We start from the raw sequence: 27505 nt of genomic DNA, 5'->3' as shown, positions 1-27505 counted from the left end.
TCCAGGGATCGCGCTCTCCGCCCCCTGCGCGCCGGCCAGACGCACCCGCCCCCTCTGTCCCTCTCCACCCCGACCGGCCTCAACGGGGGCCCGGAGTTGGCGGGAGCCTATAAAAGCCCCTGGCGGAGCCGGCCGGAGCAGCCCGGGCACACAGGGCGGAGACCCCGCGCCGAGAGCATGGCCCAGCAATCCAGTCAGTGGGGCTACGACAGTGACAACGGTGAGTGGGGGCAGGGCGAGCCCCGCGGCGTCCCCTGGGGCGGGGGCCTGCAGCGCTCGCGGCCAGCCCGGGCTCCGCTGCCCCCGCATCTGTCCGGCTCCGCGGCTCTGGCCGACGCTGGAAGGGGTGAGGCCGGGGCTGGTTCCTGGCGCCTGCAACTTCTGCTGCCGTGATCCTAAATCTGGGCACAACTTTACCGCCCGGGCAACCCACGTTCCCCGCCCGATCTCCACCCTCACCCGGCGAGTGGATATTGGACAGCTCCTGGAGCGCGGCCATGCGGCCGGCTGCCTCCGGCTCCCCGGCGGGGCGGTCCTATGGCTCCGCAGCATATTCACCCGCAAAACCAGCTTCTTAAGAGGAGTCACGGCTAATGGTTCAGATGCCTCTGTCCGAAAACCAACGGGGGGTGGGGGGGCGGGGGGATCCACAGTGAAGGGCACAGCTGTGAGGCGATGTATGAATAAAGTGTAACATTGGTTGTATTTGCATTAAACAGCTGTCAACTCCATGCCTAAATGGAAGAGATTTTCATGTCATTCCTTTGCATTTCTTCCTAGGACCTGAGCACTGGCACAAATATTACCCTATTGCCAAAGGAGACCACCAGTCACCTATTGAAATCAATTCCAAAGAGGTCCAGCATGACCCCTCTTTACCCCCTTGGTTTGTTGGTTATGATCCCGGTGCAGCGAAGACCATACTGAACAATGGGAAAACCTGCAGAGTTGTGTTTGATGACTCCTTTGATAGATCAGGTTAGTCTGGATTTTACCTGAAGAAATTATAGAAATGAATGTTTGCAAAGTTCTTGGAAAACAACATCTGCTCTATGTGTTATATGCAGAAGGGTCTCTGTACTGGCCCTATGCATACCAACACAGATGGCCACGGTGGGGGTGGTCCAATATCTGCATTTTTGTGGATCCAGTGCCCCCAATACTCAACACAGCTGGGGCAGGGAGGTTGTGATTGCTATAGCAGCACCTACAGTTTCAGGTGGGGATGAGGGGAAAGGGAGGGGCTGCTCAGCAGCCACAGAATGTTCCCCTTGCCTGTAGGGTGGATTTCAGCCACACTCCCCAGCCACACTGCACTCCACCTACATGGAGCCCAAATCCTCAGGATTTCTGTGAGTGGAGTGAATTTCACCAGAAACGCTTTGAGGTCCCCAGCTGGAATGCCCGTGTAAATGCAAAATGTCATTTTTGGAAAGTGTGATCATACTATTTTGACAAAGAAAAATAACTAACAATAGACCCTAAATCCTGCTGTGTTTACTCTGGCAAGAATCCTATTGAAGTTGGTGAGTTTTTTGCCTAAGGATTGCAGGATTAGGTCTGTAGTATTTCTGCTAAATGAGTCCCCAAATACAAAAGGAAAGGGCTTAAAGCAAACATTAACACTCCCTAAAACAGTGGTTCCCAAACTTGTTCCGCCGCTTGTGCAGGGAAAGCCCCTGGCAGGCTGGGCCGGTTTGTTTGCCTGCCAGGTCTGCAGGTTCAGCCGATCGCGGTTCCCACTGGCTGTGGTTCGCTGCTCCAGAGCAACGGGAGCTGCTGGAAGTGGCGCGGCCCAGGGACTGTACTGGCTGCCGCTTCCAGAAGCTCCCATTGGCCTGGAGCGGTGAACCACGACCACTGGGAGCTGCAATCGGCTGAACCCACGGACGCAGCAGGTAAACAAACCGGCCCGGCCCACCAGGGGCTTTCCCTGCACAAGCAGCGGAACAAGTTTGGGAACCACTGCTCTAAAAGTATCATCATTCTTATTAACCTGTTTACCCACCAATTCTTTACAACCACATGCAAAGTGCTGCACATATCATATGTGGCTCTTCAGGCTTAGAGCAGCCATACATATTTAAGAGACATGCCAATACTATTTAACAAGTGCCAGCAGCATTTAGCATCTCTGTACAAATGGAATTTCATACTGATACCATTGGCTATACTTCATAGAAAAGTTGCTGTCAATAAGCTATGAAGTTGCTTCACTATTGAGTTAAAAAGGAAATCAAGTGAATAGTATTGCAGCTCTAATTCTTACAGCTCTAGAAATCAAAACTTGCTTTCATCTTTGCAGAGCTTTTTAGTGAATATTTCTGAATGCAGATTAGCAGCAACAGCCATAATTTCTGTTTACAAAATACCTTGCTGTGCGAACACATCTCAAGAAGTTTTAGAAACTATATGTACTACTTGGAGTAGAGCTGATAGGAAAATTCTTGTCAAATGAGGTTGTTGTCAGAAAAGGCTGTTTTGTTGAAAAACTTTTTTTATGAAATAGCATCTGACATATCATGAAATCATGTAAAAATAATGTTAAAATGAAAAACTCCATACATTAAAATTTGAAAGAAAGCTACACAATTCCAACACAATGTTGATTTGACAAATTTTCAAAACTGATTTTTTTTCCTAAGATTACATCCACACTAGGAGCTAGGGTGTGATTCCCCTGCTGGTGTACACACGCTCACACTAGTTCTGATCGAGCTAGCACAAGCATAAATACCAGTGTAGCTGCAGTACCATGGGTAGCAGCAGAAGCAAGGCTTAGCCATGCCAAGTAAGGGCCCGTGGTTTCAGGTGGGTTTGTATTTGTCATGGCTAGGTCATGCTTATGCTGCTGCTATCCACGCTACTGTGGCTTCATTGCTATTTATACTCATGCTTGCTCAGTGAGAGTTAGCACAAGTATGTGTACGTGAGGAGGGGAATCACACCCCTAACTTGTAATAAAGATGTAGCCTAGATGACCATTTCCTTCAATTTGGGAAGAAAACAACATTTCAAAAGGAAATGTTGAAATTTCCTGCAAATCTGATTTTTCGGGCAGCTCCAATTTGGACCCCATGCAGCAGCCCTTGTGTTTGAGTGTAAGGTCTGCAGGATTGTGCCATTTATTTGTAATATGTGAAATACCAATCTTAAAAAAAGGGGAAACAAATGGTTGTCCCTTTATATTGTAGAGTGAAACACCAGCCTCTTTTGGCACAAAATATGATGTTGTTTTTAAACTGCATTGCAAGCTTCAACTACTATTGCTAGTAGTGACATTAATTAGTATGAGAGTTTGCTAAAAGACTCAATGCTCTTAAATATTTAAATGTGTATACATCAACTGTTTTTTATTACTTTGATGGGTTCATGAAAACAAATCTATAGTCAAAATGAATACAAGATGAATTATCCAATAAAATAAAAAACAGAAGCACACAACAAACTGGGAATAGTTATGGGATTTTGATTAGTTCTCTAGCAAAGACAAAACCACATTTCCTTAATGGAAATCACTTAGCATTTCTTCCTAGTGTGGTTGTTTTTTTTTTTTAAAAGATTCATTTTCATGGCATTTGCTTTGGAATTCTATCATTGATGAGCTACATCATTAATGAAATGTAGCTGCCGTATACTAAAGACCTCCATAATCACTGATTATGCTCACTAGGACTGTCTCATTGTTTCCTTGTGCTCCCATCTGTTTGTTGCATCCACCATTGTGTCTCATCGTATGCTTAGATTGTAAACTCTTTAGGGCAGCACAGTACTAAAGGTACACAGAGCCTAACGTAGTGGGGCCCTGATCATGACCGCAGCCCCTAGGGACTAGTGTCAAGCAAATAAATAATAATCATAAATAATCTTAGGTAAATTATGAAATGCTTACACATAAGCAATATATGACATTGATTCCACTGCTGTCACAAAGTGCAGAAAAGTTAGCGCTTGGGTAAATTTATTTCAGGCTAGGTATTCTCATTAGGTGTTTGATTCTGAGAGAAAAAGTGACCAAGAATGATAGTGGTGTTTTTTTGTTTTTTAGAAATCTATCTGCAAAATCTATGTCTGTTTGCTTCAACTATCATGTGTCCCTGAAGTGTTGAACTGTAAACCAGAGTCCCCAAAATGTGGAGCTCTGCAAAAGGGAGTGCCTAAGGTATTGGATGTGTTGAAGGGAGTTATGACTGGTCCTGGGGCGTCTACGGCAGCTGGATCATGAGGTCCCACTTCAGTGAAGGGGGCAACAGACTGAGCAACTGTACTCAGAAAATGTGCGAGGGAGGGTGGAGCCGAAGAGGCCTGCTGAGGCCCAGGGAAGTTTAAAGGCACGTAAATTCAGTGTTGGGATCCAACCACAGCACCTTGATGAGTGTCCAGCATGGGGAGCTTGACCAGGTTAGGCTCCTTCTTCCCGCTCTGTCACTCCACCAGATACCTCTGGCATCTCCGTGATGCTCCATGCACAAATTCTCTGGCCATCTGTACCACCCCCCGTCCCCCCAGCCCCACTGACTTTCTGATGGCTGCAGGACAGAGGCTGGAGATGCAGCGTTCAGACACGCTTTCCTGCAAGTCTTCCCCCTTGTCTTCCTGCCAGATCTTCCACTGCCTCATTATAGCCTTTCATAGAAATGTTTCTCTTTGGACGTTCATAAAACTTTTACTAACAGAATTTTTAATGTGAAGAATTGTATATGCTAGCATTTCATAAAGAATATTATATTTATGTTCATTTTTTGGCTTCCACAATCATAGAAATACTGAGGATAAATAACAGTAATAACTCTTTTTAGTTGGGAGAAATCTAACCTGAGCTTGGACTTGTGTTTTGGTCTAATCTTACAAAAAGTTATGAGGTTGAAGTTGCTTCCTTATTCCCAGTTCCTTATTCATGGTACCAGTTCCTTGCCTTGTCATAAGGTTTTGAGTGTTAAAAGAAAGCCATTTGTAATGTAGAGAGCTCCAAAAACTATTAAAGAATAGCCTTTTTAAGGTGCTGCTATCTCTTCTAATCCTACAATTCACACTGCAGGGAGTCAGCATTGTCTGGTCATTAGCCAGTCTAACAGACTTTCCAACTCTGCCACTGATTTGCTGTGTGACTTTGGGTAAGTTACTTAGCCTCTGTCCCTCAGTTTCCACATATGTAAAAGGGAAATGAAGATAACAATGCTTGTTTACTTTTGAATGGCACCTTGAGATCCTTAGGTGAAAGACTTTATATATGCAAATTATTTATGATGATTTATTTAAGTATTACTAAAGTCAGTAAGAGAAGAATTTGCACAGCTAAAACCTAGCATAAGGCTTTGCTTATGTACCCCCAATGGATCACACATATGCCAACTAAAGACAAACAACAAAGCTAAACCTTTTACTCTGTGCTTAGCACATCTTTTAACACTAAGCATTTCAGTATGATGACAGCTAGCATTAATTTGAGACCAGCAATTTTTAGGCCCAGCAGGGTTTAAGAATTGTATTGATGTTAACTTTGATCCTCCATGATGTTGTTGGAGATCAGACCTTGAGTGCTCTTCAAACAAAGTCTTCTGGGGCTGCAGTACTGGAGTGGATTACATGTTTTCTGCCTCTGGAGACACAGGTTGCATTAGGTCACTAAAGACAATGAATTTGGGAGCTAATTTTTTAGCAGTCTTTACTCAAAAGAAGCCCTGAACTGAAAGAGCAGGATGTATTGTGTTTGTAAGTCATCATGGATGTGTATTGTAAAACTGTGAGAAAACTGTACTTTTTTCCTTTGTATATTAAGTGCTACTCATCCTTCAATAACACCAAATTTACATACAAATAAACCCAGTATTTCTTTTGGTGTTATCTTCTCTTTTTAACAGTTGCTTAGAGTGGAAAATTCCATTTTAAAATGTGAATGATGTAACTATCTACTGAAGGCCTTTTGGAAACATGCTTAAACTGACTTTATTAGTCATAATGATCATGGGGGTATTGATAGCTTCTGCTCAGCACATGTTTGTTTATGTATGGATTTTTTTCTAATGCATTGTTGACATAATGAACTGTAACATTGCTTAATGATATTGTTCCTTTGTTTCCTTGTAAAGCGACATTTTCTATCTTGGGGAATGATGCCTCATTATTTTCCCTTGTGGGTTACCACCTGGCCCTGTAGATCTGACCACAGGTAAGGGTTTTAAGACTTGTTTGCAAGGACAAGAACTCCTCATGTCTATAAACAGGGCTGACCTTCTGCGTCAAACTGATTTTTGTCACTTGACCTCAGACGAGCCACATGGAAGAGTCTCTGCTCCCCTCAGCTGCATCCTCCTGTACAGCAGTGACCCTCACTGGCTATGCCAGCCTCACTAAAAAACTGCACTGTTTTGATGCAAATGCAGTCTCTTGCTGGTCATAAAACAGTTCTATGATGGATAACCATGGGGCACTGCAGGAAACGGAGAGGCCCCACTCCACCAGACCTCTGTCTCTGCACACCCAGTTACAGGCCCCACATTGTGACATTGTCAAATTATGTACTTGTGTCCTTACCTCTCTTTATTCTGAGGTAACAGAGGAATTGGACATGCAAACCTCCCTACCCAAATCAATACAGTTCATAAAATAAATATTTTGGGGATGTGAATCTTTTACATAATCCCTTAGCATCTACTGCTAATCTACTCATGGAATATCAGAAACTCACCTTCAAAACTGGCATATCTCCTAGCGTTGTGTTCATCCATCAGAGTGTTAAAATTGGATTTCCTGAAAATGAAGGAACAATGGAAGAAAAAATACCCCTAAGGATGTGAATTTCTTTTGTCTAGGAGAGCTACAACCCAAATAGTCCCTGGCGCACCAGACCGGTTTGTTTACCTGCCGCGACATATTTCTAAAAGATAGTCTCCATTAAATTTTTTTGGGAAGTTCTATGGCCTCTGTTATACCATAGGGTCACACTAGATGATCACAGTGGTCCCTTTTGGCCTTGGAATGTATGAATTAAAGTTAAGCCATAGTCTTTTGTCATTATGTCTGGATCAAAATCAGTTAGGCCCAAATTAAGCTCTGTTTATAGAAGAGAAAAGCTCTTTTTTTTTTTTTGGCATGATGTTTTACAGCTTCACCTGGTGCCAGACTTAAAATGACTGGTGATAGTCCACAAGTGAAACTACTATGTCATTATTTCCCCTCAAACAGGATTACTTGGTTTTATAAGTCTGTTTTAATGGACAATTGATGGCCCTGACAGCTGCTACTAATCCTGCTGACAAACTGCCTATAGTATTACATTTCTGAGAGAACACATGAAAGGCCTCCTTTAGATGCTTTAGTTCTAGGATATTTCAGAAAGGAGCCGAACATGGACTTACTCCCAGTCTTTTCAGATCCAGGGATGTAATTGTCCTTACCTAATGTATATGGACTGAATCCTGTGAGGTGCTGGACCCTTTGTAGAAGTTGTTGAGCACCTTTAACTTCCATGAAAGACAATGGGTATTGAGGATGCTCAGAGCTTGACAGGGTCAGACCCTAACCTACTAGCTGGAAAGTGTGAGTAGTCAAGAATCCACACACCATGATGATATTGTCAAAATGAACTTACCTTGTTCTTTGTGGTCTATAAATAAAACCTTCCCAGTGTTTGGAATAATGGCTCATTAATGCATTATGGCCTTTTTGGTGAACATATTGCAATGGGAATTACACCTATTGAACTTCTGCAGGGGAAAAAAGTTTGTCTGAGTGCTCAGTAGCCACTTCTCTAACTCGTCTATTTTTACCTTTTTCTTCTGCCCTTTCTTCAAGAAATAGACTTCTCATAGAGACAACAGACTATGCTGTAAATAAACATTGCTCACAATATATTAGTTTTTTAAAAGCTTTGGTAGGGCTTTAGTACTTCATGGCACCTGTACAACACCTGTAATACTGCATCGTCTCTCTAGGGCAAGTTTCACAAGAGAGATTCCCATCAAATGCTCAGCATAGATTTGTTCATTCCACAGCAGGACATTTGCTCGAGGATAGTGGGCTATCCTTAGCATGCTTCATCCCCAAACTGCAGTACATGCTGTTGTTAGAGGAAGGGGACCTGTTTGGTAACTGGCATCACATTCTGTGATTTGACCCTGATTCATGGCAGTTTCTATAGCTATGTAAGCAAATAGTGCTATGTACCCTAGTTATAGGAGGATATAGGCCCAATCCTGCAAGATGCTGAATTTCCTCAACTCCCACTGAAATAATTTGAATTTGCAGGTGGTGCTTAACACTTTCAAGGTTTGGAGTCCTCTCGGGTAAATATATGAACCTCTCTTGTGAAGCAAAGCTTCCTGAAAAGGTTCTGAGCCAAACATTGATGAAGGTTATCAATTGCAGTGCTGAGAAATGGACCACTCCCAGGTATCTACAGACTGCGTCAACTTCACTTTCATTGGGGTTCTTCTAATGACCATGGCTCTGAGCACATTGTGGATGGAGTGAAATATGCGGGAGAGGTAGGACCCATTTTTATATATATATTTATATGGTGAAAACTGAAATTTGGAATTATTGTGCAGCTGGGCATCATGAACAATTTTCACTTTCAAGTATTTATTTGTATTTATTGGTTTGTGTATGAAACCTGTTATTTCAGTGACTATTCAAAAATGTGAACCAGGGTGAATCATTTCTGCCAACAAACACAGCTTTTTCACAACTAAAATACAAACCCCTCCCCCTTGGCAAAATTGTAAATTTTTGTAAATATGCCCCAGCCTAATATTCACCATTTTCAGTAAGATCTTTTGCTGTTTTTGCAGCAAACACAGCTTTTGTGGCAAAGTGTTTTTTTTCTCAAACTTGTGAAAATATCATGTTTTGCTAGTTTTACTTGTTTATTAGCATTAATACATCTTGGTATTTTCACAGATGAGGGAAATGGCTTGTTAAAGGGATATTTAAATTGTCAGAGGTCCAAAATTGGATGTACCTTTAAAACTGATGCAGGGTGGTGGAGAATATCCTCCACATTCTAAATATCTGTGCTTTTAAATCTATCACTCTATTGTCAAGAATTGTTTTAAACAAATATTTGCTGCTATTTTGGTGTAAAAGCACCAAACTACTATGTACTGAATTCATTGAAGTTAATGGGTGGATTTGACCCAGTATGTACTCGCTGTGGGCCTAAATTCTCCCTAATACTCAAAGACCAATTCATTAATAACAAATTTCAGTTTCTGTCCCCCTCCCACATGGGAGTTCAAGGCCCAAACTGCCATGGAAATACCATGGTTTCTCTATATGAGAAGCCATGCTGCAGCCTCTTAGTGTTCCCACCCTGAAACCCACATACATGCTATGGCGCCGAGTTTTATGGTGGTTCTGAACAGCTTGCCATAAGGAGAAATGCTGGCAGACCAGATGCATAGCATAGCTCCACTGGCCCAAAACCTTGTGGTAGGGGCCATGGATGATTTTTTTTCTACCTTCTCTATTGCTACTAGCGTCAGCCATGGTCAAACTGCATGGCTATGCTAGTTCCTAGTTGCAGGCTGAATAGGACTCTGTCTCTCCAAACTCCTGCTTGGTTCCATCAACCAAAGGGCTTTTACTTTGCCTTTAGTTTTCAGGACTAAGATTTGACCTCTAGGTCTTTGTATAGAAGAGAATGAATTTATGGAGTGAATTGGGTTTCACTAGAGTGTAATTGGAGGCCTCGGGCTATGCTGCTTTTATCCTTCATAATAACATGTTGCATCAACAGAGAAATAAATTAAGTAGGGCTGTCAAGTGATTAAAAAATTAATTGCAATTAATCACACTGTTAAACAATAGTAGAATACTATTTATATAAATATTTTGGATGTTTTCCACATTTTCGAAGACAACACAGAATACAAAGTGTACAGTGCTCACTTTATATTATTTTTGATTACAAATATTTGCACTTTAAAAATAAAAAATCATATGTTCAATTCACTTAATACAAATACTGTAGTGCAATCTGTTTATCATGAAAATTAAACTTACAAATGTAGAATTATGTACAAAAAATAACTTAATTCAAAAACAAAACAATGTAAAACTTTAGATCCTACAAATCCACTCAGTCCTACTTCTTGTTCAGCCATTCTCTCAGACAAACAAATTTGTTTACATTTGCAGGAGATAATACTGCCCGCTTCTTGTTTACATTGTTACCTGAAAGTTCTCATGGCACTGTTGTAGCCAGCATTGCAAGATATTTACGCGCCAGATGAGCTAAAGGTTCATATGTCCCTTCATGCTTCAACCACCATTCCAGAGGACATGCATCCATGCTGATGACAGGTTCTGCTTGATAATGATCCAAAGCAGTGCAGACCAATGCATGTTCATTTTCATCATCATGAGTCAGATGTCACCCGCAGAAGATTGATTTTCTTTTTTGGTGGTTTGGGTTCTGTAGTTTATCCATTCGAGTGTTGCTCTTTTAAGACTTCAGAAAGCGTGCTCCACACCCTGTCCCAATCAGATTTTGGAAGGCACTTAAGATTCTTAAATCTTGGGTCCAGTGCTGTAGCTATCTTTAGAAATCTCACATTGGTACCTTCTTTGCATTTTGTCAAATCTGCATGAAAGTGTTCTTAAAAGGAACAACATGCTGGGTCATCATCTGAGACCGCTATAACATCAAATATATGGCAGAATGTGGGTAAAACACAGAGCAGGAGACGTACAATTCTCCCCCAAAGAGTTCAGTCACAAATTTAATTAACACATTATTTTTTAATGAGCGTCATCAGCATGGAAGCATGTCCTCAGGAATTGTGGCCAAAGCATGAAGGAGCATACAAAATGTTTAGCATATCTGGCATGTAAATACCTTGGAATGCCAGCTACAAAAGTGCCATGCAAATGTCTATTCTCACTTTCAGGTGACATTGTAAATAGGAAGTGGGCAGCATTATCTCCTGTAAATCTAAACAAATGTGTTTCTCTTAGCACTTGGCTGCACAAGAAGTAAGACTGAGTGGATTTGTAGGCTCTAAAGTTTTACATTGTTTTGTTTTTGAGTGCAGTTATGTCACAAAAAAAATCTACATTTGTGAATTGCACTTTCACGATAAAGAGATTGCACTACTGTACTGTATGTGGTGAATTGAAAAATACTGTTTCTTTTATCATTTTTACAGTGCAAATATTTGTAAATAAAATAATATAAATTGAGCACTGTACACCTTGTATTCTGTGTTGTAACTGAAATCAGTGTATTTTAAAATGTAGAAAACCATCAAAAATATTTAATTTGGTAATCAGTGCAATTAAAACTGATTGATCGTGATTCATTTTTTAAATTGCAATTAATTTTTTTGAATTAATTGCACGAGTTAACTGCGATTTAATCGGCAGCCCTAAAATTGAGCAATCTACTATATTCCACATTCAGGGACAGTGATTCATAGATTCCAAGGTCAGAAAGGACCATTGTGATCATTTAGTCCTGACCTCCTGTATAACAGAAGCCATAGAATTTCCAAAAATAATGCCTGTGTGAACTGGAGCAGTGATTCTCAAAGCCGGTCTGCCACTTGTTCAGGGAAAGCCCCTGGCGTGCCGGACAGGTTTGTTTACCTGCTGCGTCAGCAGGTTTGGCCGATCATGGCTCCCACTGGCCGCAGTTCACCACTCTAGGCCAATGGGGACTGTGGGAAGCAGTGCTGGCCAAGGGACGTGCTGGCTGCCCTTCCCGCAGCCCCCATTGGCCTGGAGTGGCAAACTGCGGCCAGTGGAAACCGCGATCGGCCGAACCTGAGGATGCGGCAGGTAAAGAAACCGTCCCGGCCCCCCAGGGGCTTTCCCTGAACAAGCAGTGGACCAGTTTTGAGAACCACTGAACTAGAGCATATCTTTCAGAAAAAAATCCAATCTTAATTTTAAAATTGCCAGTGACAGAGAATCTACCATGACCTGTGGTAAATTGAGTGGTGTTTTGTTGGTGTTTTTTTGTTACTATAAGAGTCACCTTGCTAAATTTAATCAAATTATTGGATTGCAATGATACCATATTTGTTTTATATAAAAGGTTAGAGCTGGATGAATTTTTTTTTTGGATGAATAATTTCATTTGACTAAAAATGAAGTTTCAGTTGACCTAAAATTATTCACAAATTTAACATAAATACTTTTGGCCAGTCACAGAATGGCAAGAAGAAAATGTGCAGGAAGGAGGTGCTCCTGTGGGTTTACCCTTTATACCTTTTAGCTTAGCAGTTAGGGTATTTTCTTGGGTTGTGGAAGACCTGGGAAGACCTGCTCTGGAAAAGACCTAAAACAGACCTCCCCATTTCACCTAAAATTCATATTTGGTTTGAATCAAACCAATTTTTAAAAAATATTTTTTGGAACTGCTACTGAACTGCAAAATCAGTTGTTTGTTCAGCTCTCCTGAAAATATGTGTTCACATACCATAGTAGTATTAGAAGCTATATAAGTCCTCTGGAAGGATAAATAAATGTTGAAAATTTTTCCTGAAAACATAGTATTGCAGAAAGTAGAAGTGGGAAAGGGTCACCTTGTCCATTCCCTAGCAGTGCAGGATTGGGAGTAGAGCGGACAGCTACAGAGTAATAATTTATAAAGCACACATGAATTAGGATTCTTCTTTTAGAATTTCATTAACCTGAAAATCCAGTTGAGATTCAACACATCAATGGATAACTCATATACTGCACATGTGCAATTACATGCATGGGTAAGCATCTCCTCTATTACATGATCTGATTAATTTTAAGCAAGTTTTCCAATATTTTGTGCAGTCTCCCTATTCTAATTTTTACACTTTATTTAAAATCAGAATATCTGACAAGTGATTGCTACAAAAGCACAAGCACATGGAAGAGCTGTAGAAGGTATAGGGCATATTTATACATATTTTCTTTTTATGCAGTGATACATTTGGGTCCCAATCCTGCATTCCCTGTTTACCCTATTGAAAGAGGTTTGGGTGCACAGCGAATGCAAGATTGGGCTCTTGATGGCTTGTTATTGCAGAATAATATTTATTAATGTTTAATTGTATTTGGTTACAGCTTCATTTGGTACACTGGTATTCAAAATACAGTAATTATGCTGAAGCTTTGAGAAACTATGATGGTGTGGCTATTTTGGGTATTTTTCTGCAAGTAAGTAGAAAGTGCTCATTCTTTCTTTGAAATATTGCATACATTTGTTCTTTGCAGGAGAAAGATTCCTGCTCTACTTTTCAGTATTGTATCACATTAGAGGACATGTTCAGAATGGTGGATTATGTTCTGATGTGAATAGAGGGACTGAGGAAGACGTCATAACCACAGGGTGTACTCCTCCTGCTCGGGGAGGTGCAGTGTCAATAGCAGGTGGCTGTCCACTAGCAATCAGGGGCGCATTGTATTACTCATTGACTGATATCTATGTCCGGGATCTCTCCAAAAGATTCTGCTTTAATCTTCCCGTGAGAAAAACGTGCCAAAGAACAGCATGTATCACTTGTACCAGTTTTACCTGGTGGGTGTATAGTTTTAGTTTCAAATGGTGGGTTTTAGCCACTCATTTCTCATCAATGTTAATTAGAGATAGACCCAAGCTCAAACTCTGAATTGGGATCCTGATCAAAATCTTCAGTCTTCAAATCCAAGGTTCTGGTTCAGCCCATTGTAGAAATGGGTTCCAGCCAGGAAGTTTAGATTTGGTCCAGATTCAAACTTCCTCCTAATTGTGGAATTTGTTCCAGGATTTTGGTTTGGGCTCATTTCTAATATGAATAGACAAAAATCTGAGGTCCTTCCTAAGTTCTTTAGCTCTATTCAGGCAAAACTCAGTGGGTCCAGTAGTAGTTGTGTAATGAAAGACCCTCAGATGTTGAAAGTCTGTAGTGATTTTTCTTTCACATTATGATTTCTGTGTCTGTTATGAGAATGAGGAATGAGAGCACTGGCTATTAGCAGATGTAATAGGAGCTGGTGCTGAGTGAGCTTCTCCACACATCTCTGCAAATATACCCTGAGCCTTTTTAGTATATTAGAGTAAATTAGGTAAATTTTAATTTTACCAGTCAAATTATGTGGTGGTCTTGTGAGAAGAGACCAATTTCTGAAGTTTTCTCTGATGCCAAACTTCAGTGGGTGTTTGGTTTACATGGGACTCACAATGAGGCCCAAGAGAATAAGGACAAATTTGTGTTACTGGTGACATGAACCATGTTTTAAGCCATTCTTTCAGTGATGAGAAGTTATATTACTTTTAGATTGTGCAACCCACGGCCTTCCCATAAACTGTTATCCTATTCTGAAATATAGAGAGTCATATTATAATATTTCTTTGTTCTTCTCTTCTTTTCTTTACGTGAGATCAGATCCTTTGCAGAGATATCAGCTTTCTGCTCATATTTTCCCTGGATCCTCAGCTTGGCATATAGTTGTATTTTTAATAAAGTCAGGCTTCTGCATAAGGGCTAAAGCATGCATTTGGTAGGACAATTACCATCAAATGGTACATATGCATGCTAAAGAAACTACATTTTCTATTTGTTATAAGTCAAAATTGTGTGAACTGTGAAACTAATTTGCTACTAATCCTCAGAAATTCTTCTTTTGCATCAAGCTTATATTCAATACTGGGAGCCCACTGTGCTGTCACTTAAGTCAGTGGTAGTCGTACTAGTCACTTTAACTGGAACATGATTGAGCCTGGTATGTTGTTTTAGCAAATAGTACTATAATGAAAAATCAAGCAATTACTTGATTCTTATATTATTCAGGGTGTTTTCCCCCCATCAGGTGCAACATTTTGTTATTGTTCCATACAAGATGTTCTGAGACTGTTGCTAATTAAACTGACAGATGGGACAGGTCAAGTTCAGTTTTTCATGTAGTCGTGACCTATAATGATGAAGGGGGAAAAAAGCAGCTGGCATATCTTTTCATAACTTTTCAACTCTTGCTTCCTGCATTACAGGTAGGAAAAACTCCCAAACCAGAGATGAAGAGAATTCTTGAAGAAATAAATGGTATTAAAACAAAGGTAACAGAACAGTTTTTATTATATTAGGTTAACTGAGTAGCTGCAGTAGGGAAAATCAGAAAGCCTGATTCACTAGTCTGCTCTGGCTGCTTTGCACTATTCCAGCAACACATAGCAGCCAGTGCATTCTGGTGGCTATGGCCCGGAATATCCTTTTTTTCTTTCAGGAGAAATATAATTCCTCCTCTCATTTCTCTAAGGTCCCTCATTGACTTCAGTGGACTTTGGATCAGTTGCCAGGCAGCTCTTGTTGATAATTAGCACAACTATCATTGCCAACTCTATCCTAAACTGTTTTTCAAATTAATTAATGATCTAAGGGCCTTGTCCTATACTTGTCCCATTATATAGGCAGAATTCCCACAGAAGGGAGCTCAGTTTGCATACGAATTATAGTATCAGGCCTACATTTAACACTGGAAATAAATGCAACCACTGGATGTTTCCTAAAAATATTAGTCTGTGACCAACATTGGTGGGGTTCATTCTAATTCTACTAAAATAAAATTCACTCTTCACAATACATCTGACATTGATTATGTAGCTCACCTTTATAAGAGTTTGCTTCTGCAAGGTGCTGAGTACTGTGTACCCAATCCAGCAAATCACTTAAGCCTGTGCTTAACTTTAAGCACATAAGAAGTGCCATTGATTTGCAGGGTCGAATCCTGAACCTCTCCACCAGCTCCCCACTCTCCATCACCTCAGCTTTAAACTTCTTTGCCTTATCTTCAGTCCCTAAATAACTCCACCTCTCCCTGCTTAACCAACATGAATCATTTATTACTCTGTCCCTTGCCCTCTTTGCTCTGCCCATAATACCAGAGCCACCATTTCTCTCTTTCTCCCATAAGCATATTAATGCCTTTTTTTCATGCCATCATCTACATGTGGAACAGCCTCACCACTGTAATCAAAGGTTCCTGAATAAGTGAAGAGATCAAACACTGTCAGATACTATGTTAAAAAAACAACAGTGATACCAGCCCCATTACATGGCAACTGAGACTGCCTGTCAGATTTTACACGATGTTTTAGTAACAATGGAAACCTAGCTGTTCAGTTTTGGATAGTGGAATCCCGTCACAATGCATATATTTCACAGAAATCCAAAATTGGGCTATAACTATTCTGAAAAAGAAACAGTTCAAGAAAAGCAGAGAAAGATAAAAGCATGAGCTAAGGAATTAAAATAAATGCACAGCATCTTGAATTTTATTTGTTATACTTTTTTTTTCTTGGCAAAGTATAAATCTGAATAAGGCTACATATTTATGTATTTACAGAAAGGGTTAGTGAAAATATACCCTGGACATAAATATTTCATGCACAGTCACAATTGTTAGGAAACAGTACATTATGGTGACAAGAGTTTCTGAGAAGTTACAATACTTAGTTACATCAATACTTTGATAAAGTGCATCTTATTTTATTTCTTTGGGAAATCTCAGCTTTGGACTAGTGGTCATTTCTAGAAAAGTAAGTTACAGGGCAAATGTTTGAAAGGAGGAGGTCAGCCTCTTACATGATATTGGACATTTCATTAATTCTTCCATGGAAACTTGACTCTCTCTTTTTAAGCAAGCTCAGTGTCTCCATTAGTGTTATTAAAGAGATTTCTGTTTTGTTTATTTGAAGGGAAAAGAGGCTCCTTTTTCAAACTTTGATCCATCAATTATTTTTCCTAAATCTTGGGACTATTGGACCTACCATGGCTCCTTTACTGAACCTCCTTGTGATGAGTGTGTTACCTGGATTCTTTTGAGGGAACCTATTATTGTCAGCCCAGACCAGGTAAACTTTAGCTGGACATTAACCTCCCTATTGTCGTGGTTCTCTCACAGTTTTGGCTTATTTATTTATATGCCATATCCCAGCCCTACTTTTTCGATAAGAAAAACTCCCCTTGGAGTTAATGGGAAATTGCGTGAGTAAAGACTGAGTTCAAATAGAGTAAAAACTGAACTTCAGGATTGGGCCCTTCTGTTAGTAACCTCCTCAGCTGACTTTAGTAGAAGCACCATTGGGACCCCTAAAAGAGCTGCACAGGACTCCAGGCTGCTAAGGGTATGTCTACACTGCATCAGGGAGCGAGTCTCCCAGCCCCGATAGATAGACTTGTGCTAATGAGGCTCACGCTAGCATGCTAGCAATAGCTGTGCAGATGCTGTGGCAACTGGAGGAGCCTCAGGCTTGGACCCAGGGGTTAGGGTGGGTCTAAGGGTGGGTGGCTAGCTCAAGCCTCCGCCAGTGACACACAGCTATGAGTCTACCTATCCAGGCTGGGGGGCACACTCCAAGCTGCAATGTAGACATACCCTATGAGCCTATCCACCCACCCCAGTTCCTTGTCTGTCTCTCTACATTTGGAAAATTGTTGGTTCCAGCTCCTAAATTCCTAGACCATGTTGCTGGGAAGGGTCAGGTCAGAGGCCATAGAGCTTCACAAATCAGTGAGATTGTAACAGACTGGGGGAGAATAGGAGAGGTCACAAGGAAGCAGGAGGTGATCAGAGAGTGTTTGTGTGGGTTTTGTGGCTACCAGTGTGGAAGGGACTGATTGTAATCAGGACTATTGTAGATTGAAACAGAAATAGGCTTTCTCATACATCAGCCAAAGAGGAGTGGCAGCTTTCCTTCTGCTTTCCTCTTTGTCTGCTCTCCCCTTTACTTAAACTCCAGGAGATGATGGAGCTGGATCATTGCCCAAACACCAAGCAAATTAAATTTTAAGCCACTAACCTAGATACTTATGTGGTGTGATAAATCAGCAGAACAGCCGGTCTGGAGGTCACTTCCTTATTTTTCCTTGTTTGTACCAAAATATAAAGGTATTAGATATTTGGAAGTTTTCTTTGTATGCAAAATACAAATTGGCTCTGGTCAGTTTTCCTGGCACAACAACAGATCTGGTTAGAGCCTTATTATTGACTCAGCAGTTTACATCACAGGGGATCATGTACGGGTTTATATGAAACTCCAGTGTAGGTAAAGCTATTAGTGAACAGCTCTGTGTTGCATCAACAATAGAAATGTCAACTTCCTCTCCTCCCCTACTTTAATGGGTTGATCTTAGTGTGAAATTCTTTTAGAATGCAACAGCTATGTGCTGAATCATTGATCCAACTTCATCTGATGTTTCTGATCTATATTCAGACAATGCTCTTCTTTCTAAATACGGACAGTAACAAGTCTGGGGAATTAATTGTTCTCCAGGCAGCCATCAGGACCTGTGTGTAATCTGCAGAGAAGCACCTTGATCTGCTCATCAGAAGACATTGATCATTTCTACAAAGTGGATAATTAGTACCTGTAGATGGTGCTTTGTCATTCTGCTTTACAGACAGAATTATTATTAGTAATATTTTTATTGCAATAATGCCAAAGAGCCACAGTCAAGGGCCAGGGCCCTACTGTTCTTGGCACAGAACAAATCAACAGTTCCTCCCCCAAAGAGTTGCAGTCTAAGGCCATGTCTACATTGCGGGCACTATAGCAGCACAACTATGGCCCAGTACTGATGCTGGCAATAACCCCAAAGTGGAAACACAGCCAAAGTGATGGGAGGGTTTTTTATCTATCACTGTAGGAACTCCACCTCCCCCAAGGAGCAGTAGCTAGGTCAATGCATTGCATCGACACGTGGCATTAAGTCAGCACCCCTGAGCACTGTAGCTATGTCTACCTACATTTTAAATATAGACCAGGTTTAAGTAATCTTCACCTGAGAGAGGTTCACAGGCTCAGACCCTTAAAGATCTCTAATCTCAGAAGTGTGCTAACATTGCAGACTTGCTGGCAATAATTGTTTTAAGTGCTAATCCCTTTACCACAGAGACCAAGATGGTGTTCCTTTATGGCTGAGATACTGAGGGCAAATTTTCCGGTGTGCAATATGGGCACCTGGAAAGATATGCTCATCCCATATGCGTTAAACCATGCAAACAGGTAGATATTTACATCGTTATCCAATCCACATACTACACTATATTATTTCTCTAACATCCTTGGCATGCCTGGCACTTTTCAGCAAATGTATATACTAATCCCCCTAGGTGCACCCCAGTATGGGGGTATGGGTCCAGCAGGAGTGGGTTGCATGGAAATAGGTATCACTGAGTGCAAAAACAGGGAAGAACATTATCAAGTCTTGAGAAGTACCTGGAAAATGTTGCTTGTGGCATCACACCAAGAGAAGTTAACCCTGGATTTTTAATGTTTTCACCAAAAAAGAAACAAACTGAAGGCCCAGCTTCTAATCCATCTAAAGCATTGCAGGAGGCAGCATCTTGCTATCTTAATATTGCTGACATCTTAATATCTTAATGAGTCTTCCTGCTGTTCCACAGCAGAATACAGTCTTGTGCCTCAGCTCACTATTGAAGCAAAGGATTTGTTGGAAAATCCAGCTCTAAGGGCTTCTCACAAAGGACCAAATCCTGACTCCTGCCTCGCAACGCCTGAGAGCTCTATTGCTAGGACCAAATGGTGCAGTTCTTGTGCTGAAAGGGAGGGAATAGGATTTGGGGCCCCTGCATAGGTGGTCCACACCCCTTGCATGTCACAGAACTCTGCAAACCAGTGCTCCCTGCACCTCATCACATTGAGCCTGGGGGCAAGACTGAGCTGGAGAAAGCAAGGGTGGAACCAATGAATCTCTGACTATGTGGATCTATCTACTGTAAATATTTATGTAGTGCCACTGTAGTATCTAGGCCATGAGTCCCCTGGCTATTCTAATCCTCCGAGGGTAGCATGCTGGCCATGAGGGTTAGTGCAGCCAATGCAGCTCTATGGCCTTCGGGGAAGAATTTCTTCAAACTGGCAGCTCCAGTTTATAGCCCAGTCACTCTGACAATGTTCTGGTTAAAGCACTGGGCTCAAAGGTCAGATTTCTCAAGTCTGATTTCAAACTGAGCTTTTCATTTTGGTGCAATTGCTGACTGTGTATTTTCCTTTTATACTGCACTGGCCAGATTTCTCATGGAACGGAAAACGCATGCCTCTGTTCTCCAAAATAGAATTCTTCTTCGAGTGATTGCTCATGTCAATTCCAAGTAGGTGTGTGCGTGCCATGTGCATGATGGTTGGAAGGTTTTCCCCCTAGCAGTACCCTGGAATGGCGCCTTAATGGCGGTGTATATAGGTCCCTGCTGACCCGCTGCCTCTTCAGTTCCTTCTTACCGCCAGCGACAGTCATTGGAGCAGCTTCTCGCTCTTGTGTTTAGCATGTGATCCCCTGGTGGACAGTTCTCCATTGTTTTCCATAAATAGTTCAAAAATAATTTGTCGTTAGTTAAGTATCAGTTGGGGGTCCCCCACATCTTGTTTCCCCCCTGGGGAGCAGGACATGTGTTGGTCTCAGGGTTTCAAGCCATGCTTAAGGGAGACCCACATGACTCCTGCCTGAAGTACCCTGGAGAGGCACACCAGTCAGACAAGTGTAAAATCTGCAGCAGCTTCCAGCCCAGAACAAAAAAGGAACGGAACTTTTGGCTAAAACTCCTCCCAATGGAGTCAGTCCTTCACCCCCAGCCGACCCAGGTGGAGTCTGACCCCAAGCCCGATGCTTCGGTGCGCAGCACGCCAGCCTTGGTGCAGGAAGCTTCGGTGCTGAGAAAAGACTTGGCTAAGGACTCTCAGCGCTACCATTCCCCGGTGCTGAAGATCGCCCCTAATTCAAGCACCAAATACCTCCCATTCGCCAGTGCCTCACAAGAAAAAGAGAGCAGACAGGGGGTGCTCCTCCACTAAAGTAGTGGAGTGGGCAGGCACCAGTGGGGTGCATCCCATGTCGGGAACCTGGCCTCGGCCCCACCTATACCGGCACTGTTGACTCCGGCCTCTCTGGGAGGTCCATCGAGTCCAGTCCTGGTGGACTCCCCAGTGCAGGAGGATGACATAGACCTCCCATCCACACTGCACACATTTGAAGCAGCCAGGGACCTGATCATGATGACAGTGCAGTCCCCCCCATCCAGCACCACCTCACACACTGGCGCCAGTTCTACAAAGAGGCACTGTGGCCTCCCGGGGCAAGCTTATGATGATGCAGAGCCAATCACCGTCGCCATGGCACCGTTTCCCGGCACTATCTCAGTCCGCTCTGCCCTGGTCACTGGGATCAGACTACTCTTCGGAGTCAGAGGTGGACTCCTATGCCTCTAGGTGAAGCCAGTACTGTTCCCAGCACCTCTCGAGGCACAATGAAGGGCAACCATTGCTCATGATGTCCTGGCCTCCACAGTGGCAGGGGCTGGCCCAGTGACCCTTTTGGACACCGTGGGCCTACCGCCAAGTCCAAGACATGGGCTTCAGATCCCTGTCAGTGGCTTCAGAGGTGCGGATCCCTCCCTCTGCCACCTCAGTGTCCTGGGAGCCTCCTCATGAACAAGAAACAGATGCCCAGGTCAGCGCCGGCACTAGTGCAGGGCCCAGCACCAGCACTGGTACCAAGACTGGTGTGGTACCAGAAACCAGCACTGTCCCCAGCACCACCCAAGGGGTCACCATGCAGGGGGATTCCCACAAGCCACAGGGTCAAGAAGACCCAGTGTCCCCGTGGGCATCATCCTCATCCTTCCTGGATGAGGCTGTGGGTGGGTACCTCCACCACACTGCCTGCCATGGACATGAGGGCGCATCAGGACCTGTTCAGGAGGGTGACCCAGAACCTGAATATGCAGGCAGAGGAGGTCTCGGAGGAGACTGATTCCATGATGGATATTCTGGCTACTGAAGAGCCTTCAAGGGTGGCTCTGCCCCATACCTGTTCCTCTTCAGGGACCCTTCTCATGAGCAACTTCTAGTACAGGAGGTGCAAGAGCTCCTGCAACTCAGGGCGGTAGAGGAGGTTCCTCTGGAGTTCAGGGGTAGGGGACTCTACTCCCATTATTTCCTAATCCCCAAGGCCAAGGGTGGGCTCAGGCCTATTTTAGACCTGCGAAACCTCAACAGATTCATGAAGAAGTTGAAATTCCGCATGGTCTCCCTGGCTTCCATCATTCCCTCTCTGCATCCAGGGGATTGGTACGTTGCCCTTGACTTGAAGGATGTGTACTTCCACGTATCCATAGTCTTGTCCCACAGATGGTTCCTACGATTCGTGGTCAACAATACCCACTATCAGTTCATGGTCCTTCCCTTTGGCCTCTCGTCAGCCCCTCAGGTGTTCACCAAGTGCATGGCAGTTGTGGCAGCCTTCCTACAGAAGCAACAGGTGCAGGTATTCCCATTAGCCTGGCTGGCTAATCAAGGACCGCTCTCTGACCCAAGTGGAGGACCACGTGAGCCTGGTGCACACAACATTTCTCCAACGTGGCCTCATCCTGAACATGGCAAAGTCAACCATAATTCCCACTCCAAGAAGGCACCAATTAATTTTATCCTTTGACTCCTCTCAGGCCAGGGCATTTCTTCCAGAATCTCGTTTCCTTGCCATGAGCGCCATCACAGAGGATCTCAAAAGTTTCCCTACGATGACCATGAGAAATTGCCTAAAACTGCTAGAGCACATGATGGCTCCGTCCCCTTAAGGCGTGGCTAGCCCAAGTGTACAGGCCAAACCAAGACCACCGAGAAAGACTGGTCACGATCACTCCTCAGGTCCTTGAGGCCCTCTGGTGGTGGCTCAATCCACAGACAGTCTGTGTGGGAATACCTTTTTCTAGCCCTCAGCCCTCGCTGTCACTAGTCACAGATGCATTGGCAATGGGATAGGGAGCGCACCTAGGTGGACTCAGGACTCAAAGTCTATAGTCCCAGGCAGAACTTTCACTGCACATCAATGTGAGGGAGCTGCGTGTGGTGTGCCTCACTTGCCAGACATTTCAAACTCATCTCCAGGGCAGATGTGTATCAGTATTGACAGACAATACCACAGCAATGTTCTATATAAACAAACACGGTGGTGGAAGAAGCCCTCAGTCTGTGGGACTTCTTCATTGCCCATTTGATACATTTGGATGCATTGTATCTTCCAGGCTCACAAAACGAACTGGCCGATCACCTCAGTAGGTCTTTTCACAGCCACGAGTGGTCTCTCCTCCCGGCGATCAACATCTTCCAAAGGTTGGGATCTCCCCAGATAGACCTGTTTGTGACACAACGCAACAGGAAGTGTCAGCAGTTGTGCTATTTCCTGAATTACGGCCTGGGCTTGCTCACAGATGGGCTCCTCTCATGGAAGGGGAGCCTGCTGTACACATTTCTGCCTTTTCTGCTGGCACATAAGATCCTCCTCAAGGTTCAATGGGAGAAAGCATTCTTTACCTCATAGTACCAACAAGGCCCCATCAGCACTGGTTCACCATGCTGTTAGACCTATTGGTGGATATGCCTGTAGGCATGACCATGGTTCTGGACTTGATCACACAGGACCACGGCTGCCTTCAGCATTGCAACCTGGAGTCTCTCCACCTCACAGCATGGAAACTCCATGGCTGAACTCGTTAGAGCTTGTGAGCTCGGTCCCGGTTAGGGAGGTCCTCCTTGGCAGTAGGAAACCCTCCACTCATGCCACTTATCTGGCTAAGTGGAAGAGATTCTCTATTTGGTCCCTACAAAAGGGCACTCCTCCATTACAGTCATTGGTTCCCTTTATCCTAGACTATCAACTTCACCTGCAACAGCAAGGTCTGGCAGGGTCTTCAATCAAGGTGCACCTGGCCACTATTTCATCTTTCCATCCGGGCTCAGCTGGGTGGTCACTATTTGCTAATGCTATGGTTGGCTGCTTCCTCAAGGGTCTAGACAGGCTGTACTCTAAGGTATGGCAGCCGATTCCTCCATGGGATCTTAACCTGGTGCTCTCAAGGCTGATGGGCCCGCCCTTCAAGCCCGTAGCAACGTGCTCTCTACTTTACCTTTCTTGGAAGGTGGCATTTCTAGTGGTTATAACATCGTCGAGGAGGGTGTCTGAGCGCAAGACCCTGACGTCCAAGCCCCCTTACACTGTGTTTTATAAGGATAAGGTACAGTTGTGGCTGTACCCAGTGTTCCTCCAGAAGGTGGTTTTGCAATTTCACACAAATGAGGACATCTTTCTTCCAGTGTTCAGCCCTAAACTGCATGCTAATGGCAGGGAATGCATGCTCCATTCCCTGGATGTCAGACAGGCATTAGCTTTTTACATTGAGCGGACAAAGCCATTTAGAAAGTCGACACAGCTCTTCGTCACCATTGCTGAGTGAATGAAAGGTCTTCCAGTTTCCCAAAGGATCTCTTCATGGATTACAACCTATATCAAGGTGTGCTACGACCTATGAAAGATACCAGCCCCAGCGTTAACAGCACACTCCACAAGAGCTCAAGGTTCAACTGCAGCATTCCTGGTGCAGATCCCTATTCAGGACATCTGCAGGGCGGTGACGTGGTTGTCTGTTCACACTTGTACATTGCACTATGCCATTACACCTCAGGCTAGAGACGATGCCGCGTTTGGCAGAGCGGTCCTGCAGTCTGCAAATCTGTGAACTCTGACTCCTCCTCCATGGGACTGTTTGGGAGTCACCTACTTGGAATCAACATGAACAATCACTCGAAGAAGAAAAAACGGTTATCCAGCTTTCATATCTGTTGTTCTTTGAGACATGTTGCTCATGTCCATTCCAAGACCTACCCGCCTTCCCTTCTGTCAGAATATCCAGCGAGAAGGAACTGAAGAGGCATTAGGTCATCAGAGACCTATATACATGGCCATGAAGGTGCCATTCCAGGGGGCTCCACAGCCGATCTGATGGGTACCACTAGGGGAAAAAACCTTCCGACTGTGCATGTGGCGCGCACACACCTACTTGGAATGGATATGAGCATCACATCTTGAAGAACAACAGTTAGGAAAGGTAGGTAATCGGTTTTTACATTCCTTTACTAGAAGTTCTAGCAACAAAACCTTGCTAAACCACTCTTATTTCCTCTCCAGCCACATAAGCAGTTCTTACATTCTGATTGATCCTGGGGCTGGAAAACAAGCCTTATGTTGTGAGGCTTAAGGAGCTGAAATTATTCAGCTTATTGAAGCTGTAGACATGGTGGACCAGTGATCTGAGATGGTACAGGGAGTCCTTTTTCTAGATGTCTGGCTGGTGTGCCTAGCTCACATTCCCAGGGTCATACTGAACACCACATTTGTGGCTGGGAAAGAATTTCCCCCCAGATCAGAATGGCAGGGACTTTGGGGAATGGGGGGAAGAGTTTGCCTTCTTTTGAAGCATGGAATATGATTTTTCTGAAGGGATCATCTGTGCCTATCTCGCCTAATCAACTCCCTGCCATTGCAGCAGCACTGGTGACATTTTGATCTATCCTGTTGTCTGCTGGTGGCAGACAGTTTAGTCTCTAGAAGACTGAAATGCTTTAGTCTAACTAGAGTCTTTGGGCTTTTATAGTGGGATCTGGGTAAAATTTAATGGCCTGTGTGTACAGGAGGTGATACAAGATGATCTAGTGCTCCCTTCTGGCCTTAAACTCTATGAAACTGTGAATGCAATAAACAGCGAGCCTTCAAGTTCATGATGGATTTGTTATTGTGTTTCAGATTCATAATACAGTTGATGCACTTTTCATTGCCCTTTGAAGATATAAGCTAACTATTCTGAAGACCAGGTGTCATCATGGCTTATGTCACCTATATACTCTTTCCTTGCCTCCTTGATCATGGAAAGTAATGTTACAGCAAAGAAATGTTATTGAAGTTCCACAGTGCAAGAGGCAGGCAAAGGCTGCTGCCACTTGCACATGACAGAGCTCCCTAGGTTGAGGGTTTGTGGGGACAGGTCATGAGTAGGCCAGAGAAGAAGCCAGGCAGAGTTGGAGAATCCACTGTTATACAGGTCTACTATGTAAGGATCCCCAGAATCTATTTCAGCCATTAGGCTGCAGTAGACTCCATGCATTGGCTCCTATGACTTTGTAGGAAAATTCCTCTCCAACCCTCAATGCTTGACCCAGCCACAGTAGTTGGTCTAGACATTAGGCCCTGGATTTGCCCCAAGTGAATTCCATATTAACATTGTTATTTTGCTTCTTTGCAGATGGCAAAGCTCCGTAGCCTTTCCATCAATGCTGAGACAGAACTTGCTCGCCCCATGGTGGATAACTGGCGCCCTCCTCAGCCTCGGCATTTCAGGATGGTGAGAGCCTCATTCCAATAAAATCTATGCTGAAACTGGGTGTCTTTGCATCAAAATGTGGAATCTGTGTTTGGATCTCAATAACAACTGTATTGGCTTTAATAGTAGCATTTATATGGCTATTTCTAAGGAAGAAAAATGGAATAGTTACTAATGGCTAGAAAAAGCATTTCTCCATTAACCTTATGGTCTTCAGCGCTTGACTTTTTCCAGACCAAAGAGGTTTCCAATGAACAGAAACAGAGTAATTTGAATTTAAAATGGGCGACGTATCAAATTCTGCTGTCAATTGTACTAGCATAATCCAGTAAGGAATACCAGGTGTAACTGAGGGCAGAGTTTTCTCCTTTGTATTCATATAGAAATATGGAGAGTACAAAGACTCATTAAATTTCCATTGATAATTAAGCAAGTTAAGATTTTAATGAACTGAGAGATTAATATTGTACAATTTTATGTTGAAAACTGAAATCAAGGTGTCAAATTCAGGGTATTAAATGGGGGTGGGGAGAGAGTTCCTACTTTAATTATTGTAACAACAGACATATTCTTGTTAGGTCAACATTCGTTTTAATGTTAAAGCAACTGAAATGAAATGAATTTCAAGAAATCCCAGGATTTTCTTTAATTTCCCGCATTTGTAGGTCTTATCAGTGGATGAAAGTGAATAGATTCTGTAGAAAACCCTTTAGCATCCTAAGAGTTATTTAGTCCCCATTTTTTCTACTGTACCATTGTCCTTACATATCTGAAGGCCAAATTCTGCCCTCATATACCTATGCAATTGATCCTGATGTCAATGAGATTTGTGTGCAGGTATCTCTGTTGGACTTATGGTAGCAAAAGCAATAAAAGAGTATTGTATGACTGCACTTGAAGTAATAGCATTTCTGCATTACGAGAACCAACACTAATAAAAACTCTTTTGTAAGAAATGGTGTTTGGGGTTTTATTTCTAATTTTGGGTGACAGGAAAATGCAACAGACAAAAATACTTGTCAATGTCCTCCTAATACATCTCTGTATAAATTAGGGATGGATAAGATTGTAGTACCTAACCCTGACTGTTTGTACTGCAAGATACTGGCATGTTTTGTGTGTGTGTGTGACTCCAAGGAAATAGCATCTTTAAAATATGGTACTTCATCACAGCAACTGCTAATTGTCACTTTCCCCCGCTCTGATGTCACTTGTGTGTCTCTGCTTCAAGAAAATCCTCATTCCTAATAGCATTTACTTCTCATTTGATCATATACTATCCTTGAGTCTACCAAAACCCATATATTCAGAAGTATTCTGCTTGAACTTTTCTGAACTGATCTGGCTCATGTCTAATGATGACATTTTACTCTAAATT

The 27505-nt window shown here is 43.0% G+C and overlaps 1 protein-coding gene across 2 annotated transcripts; it reads left to right on the top strand.

Moving 5' to 3' along the window:
* On the top strand, positions 1 to 27023 carry LOC119851336 (carbonic anhydrase 3-like). 2 transcript variants are annotated; one of them, XM_038391028.2, is made up of 7 exons: positions 38 to 220; positions 781 to 978; positions 8368 to 8486; positions 13048 to 13140; positions 14951 to 15016; positions 16655 to 16810; positions 26050 to 27023. In XM_038391028.2, exons 1-7 carry the CDS (start codon positions 178 to 180, stop codon positions 26167 to 26169), a joined length of 795 nt encoding a protein of 264 aa, XP_038246956.1. In that variant the 5' UTR covers positions 38 to 177; the 3' UTR covers positions 26170 to 27023. The 2 variants fall into 2 exon arrangements, with proteins under 2 accessions (XP_038246957.1, XP_038246956.1); XM_038391029.2 differs by lacking the exon at positions 16655 to 16810 and having other exon boundaries at positions 1 to 220; positions 26050 to 26184.
* Positions 27024 to 27505: the final 482 nt, after the last annotated feature.

This window comes from Dermochelys coriacea, chromosome 2 (assembly GCF_009764565.3).
Source record: "Dermochelys coriacea isolate rDerCor1 chromosome 2, rDerCor1.pri.v4, whole genome shotgun sequence".
In the NCBI taxonomy this organism is placed as follows: domain Eukaryota; kingdom Metazoa; phylum Chordata; order Testudines; family Dermochelyidae; genus Dermochelys; species Dermochelys coriacea.
This window is presented reverse-complemented; position numbering and strand designations above follow the sequence as displayed.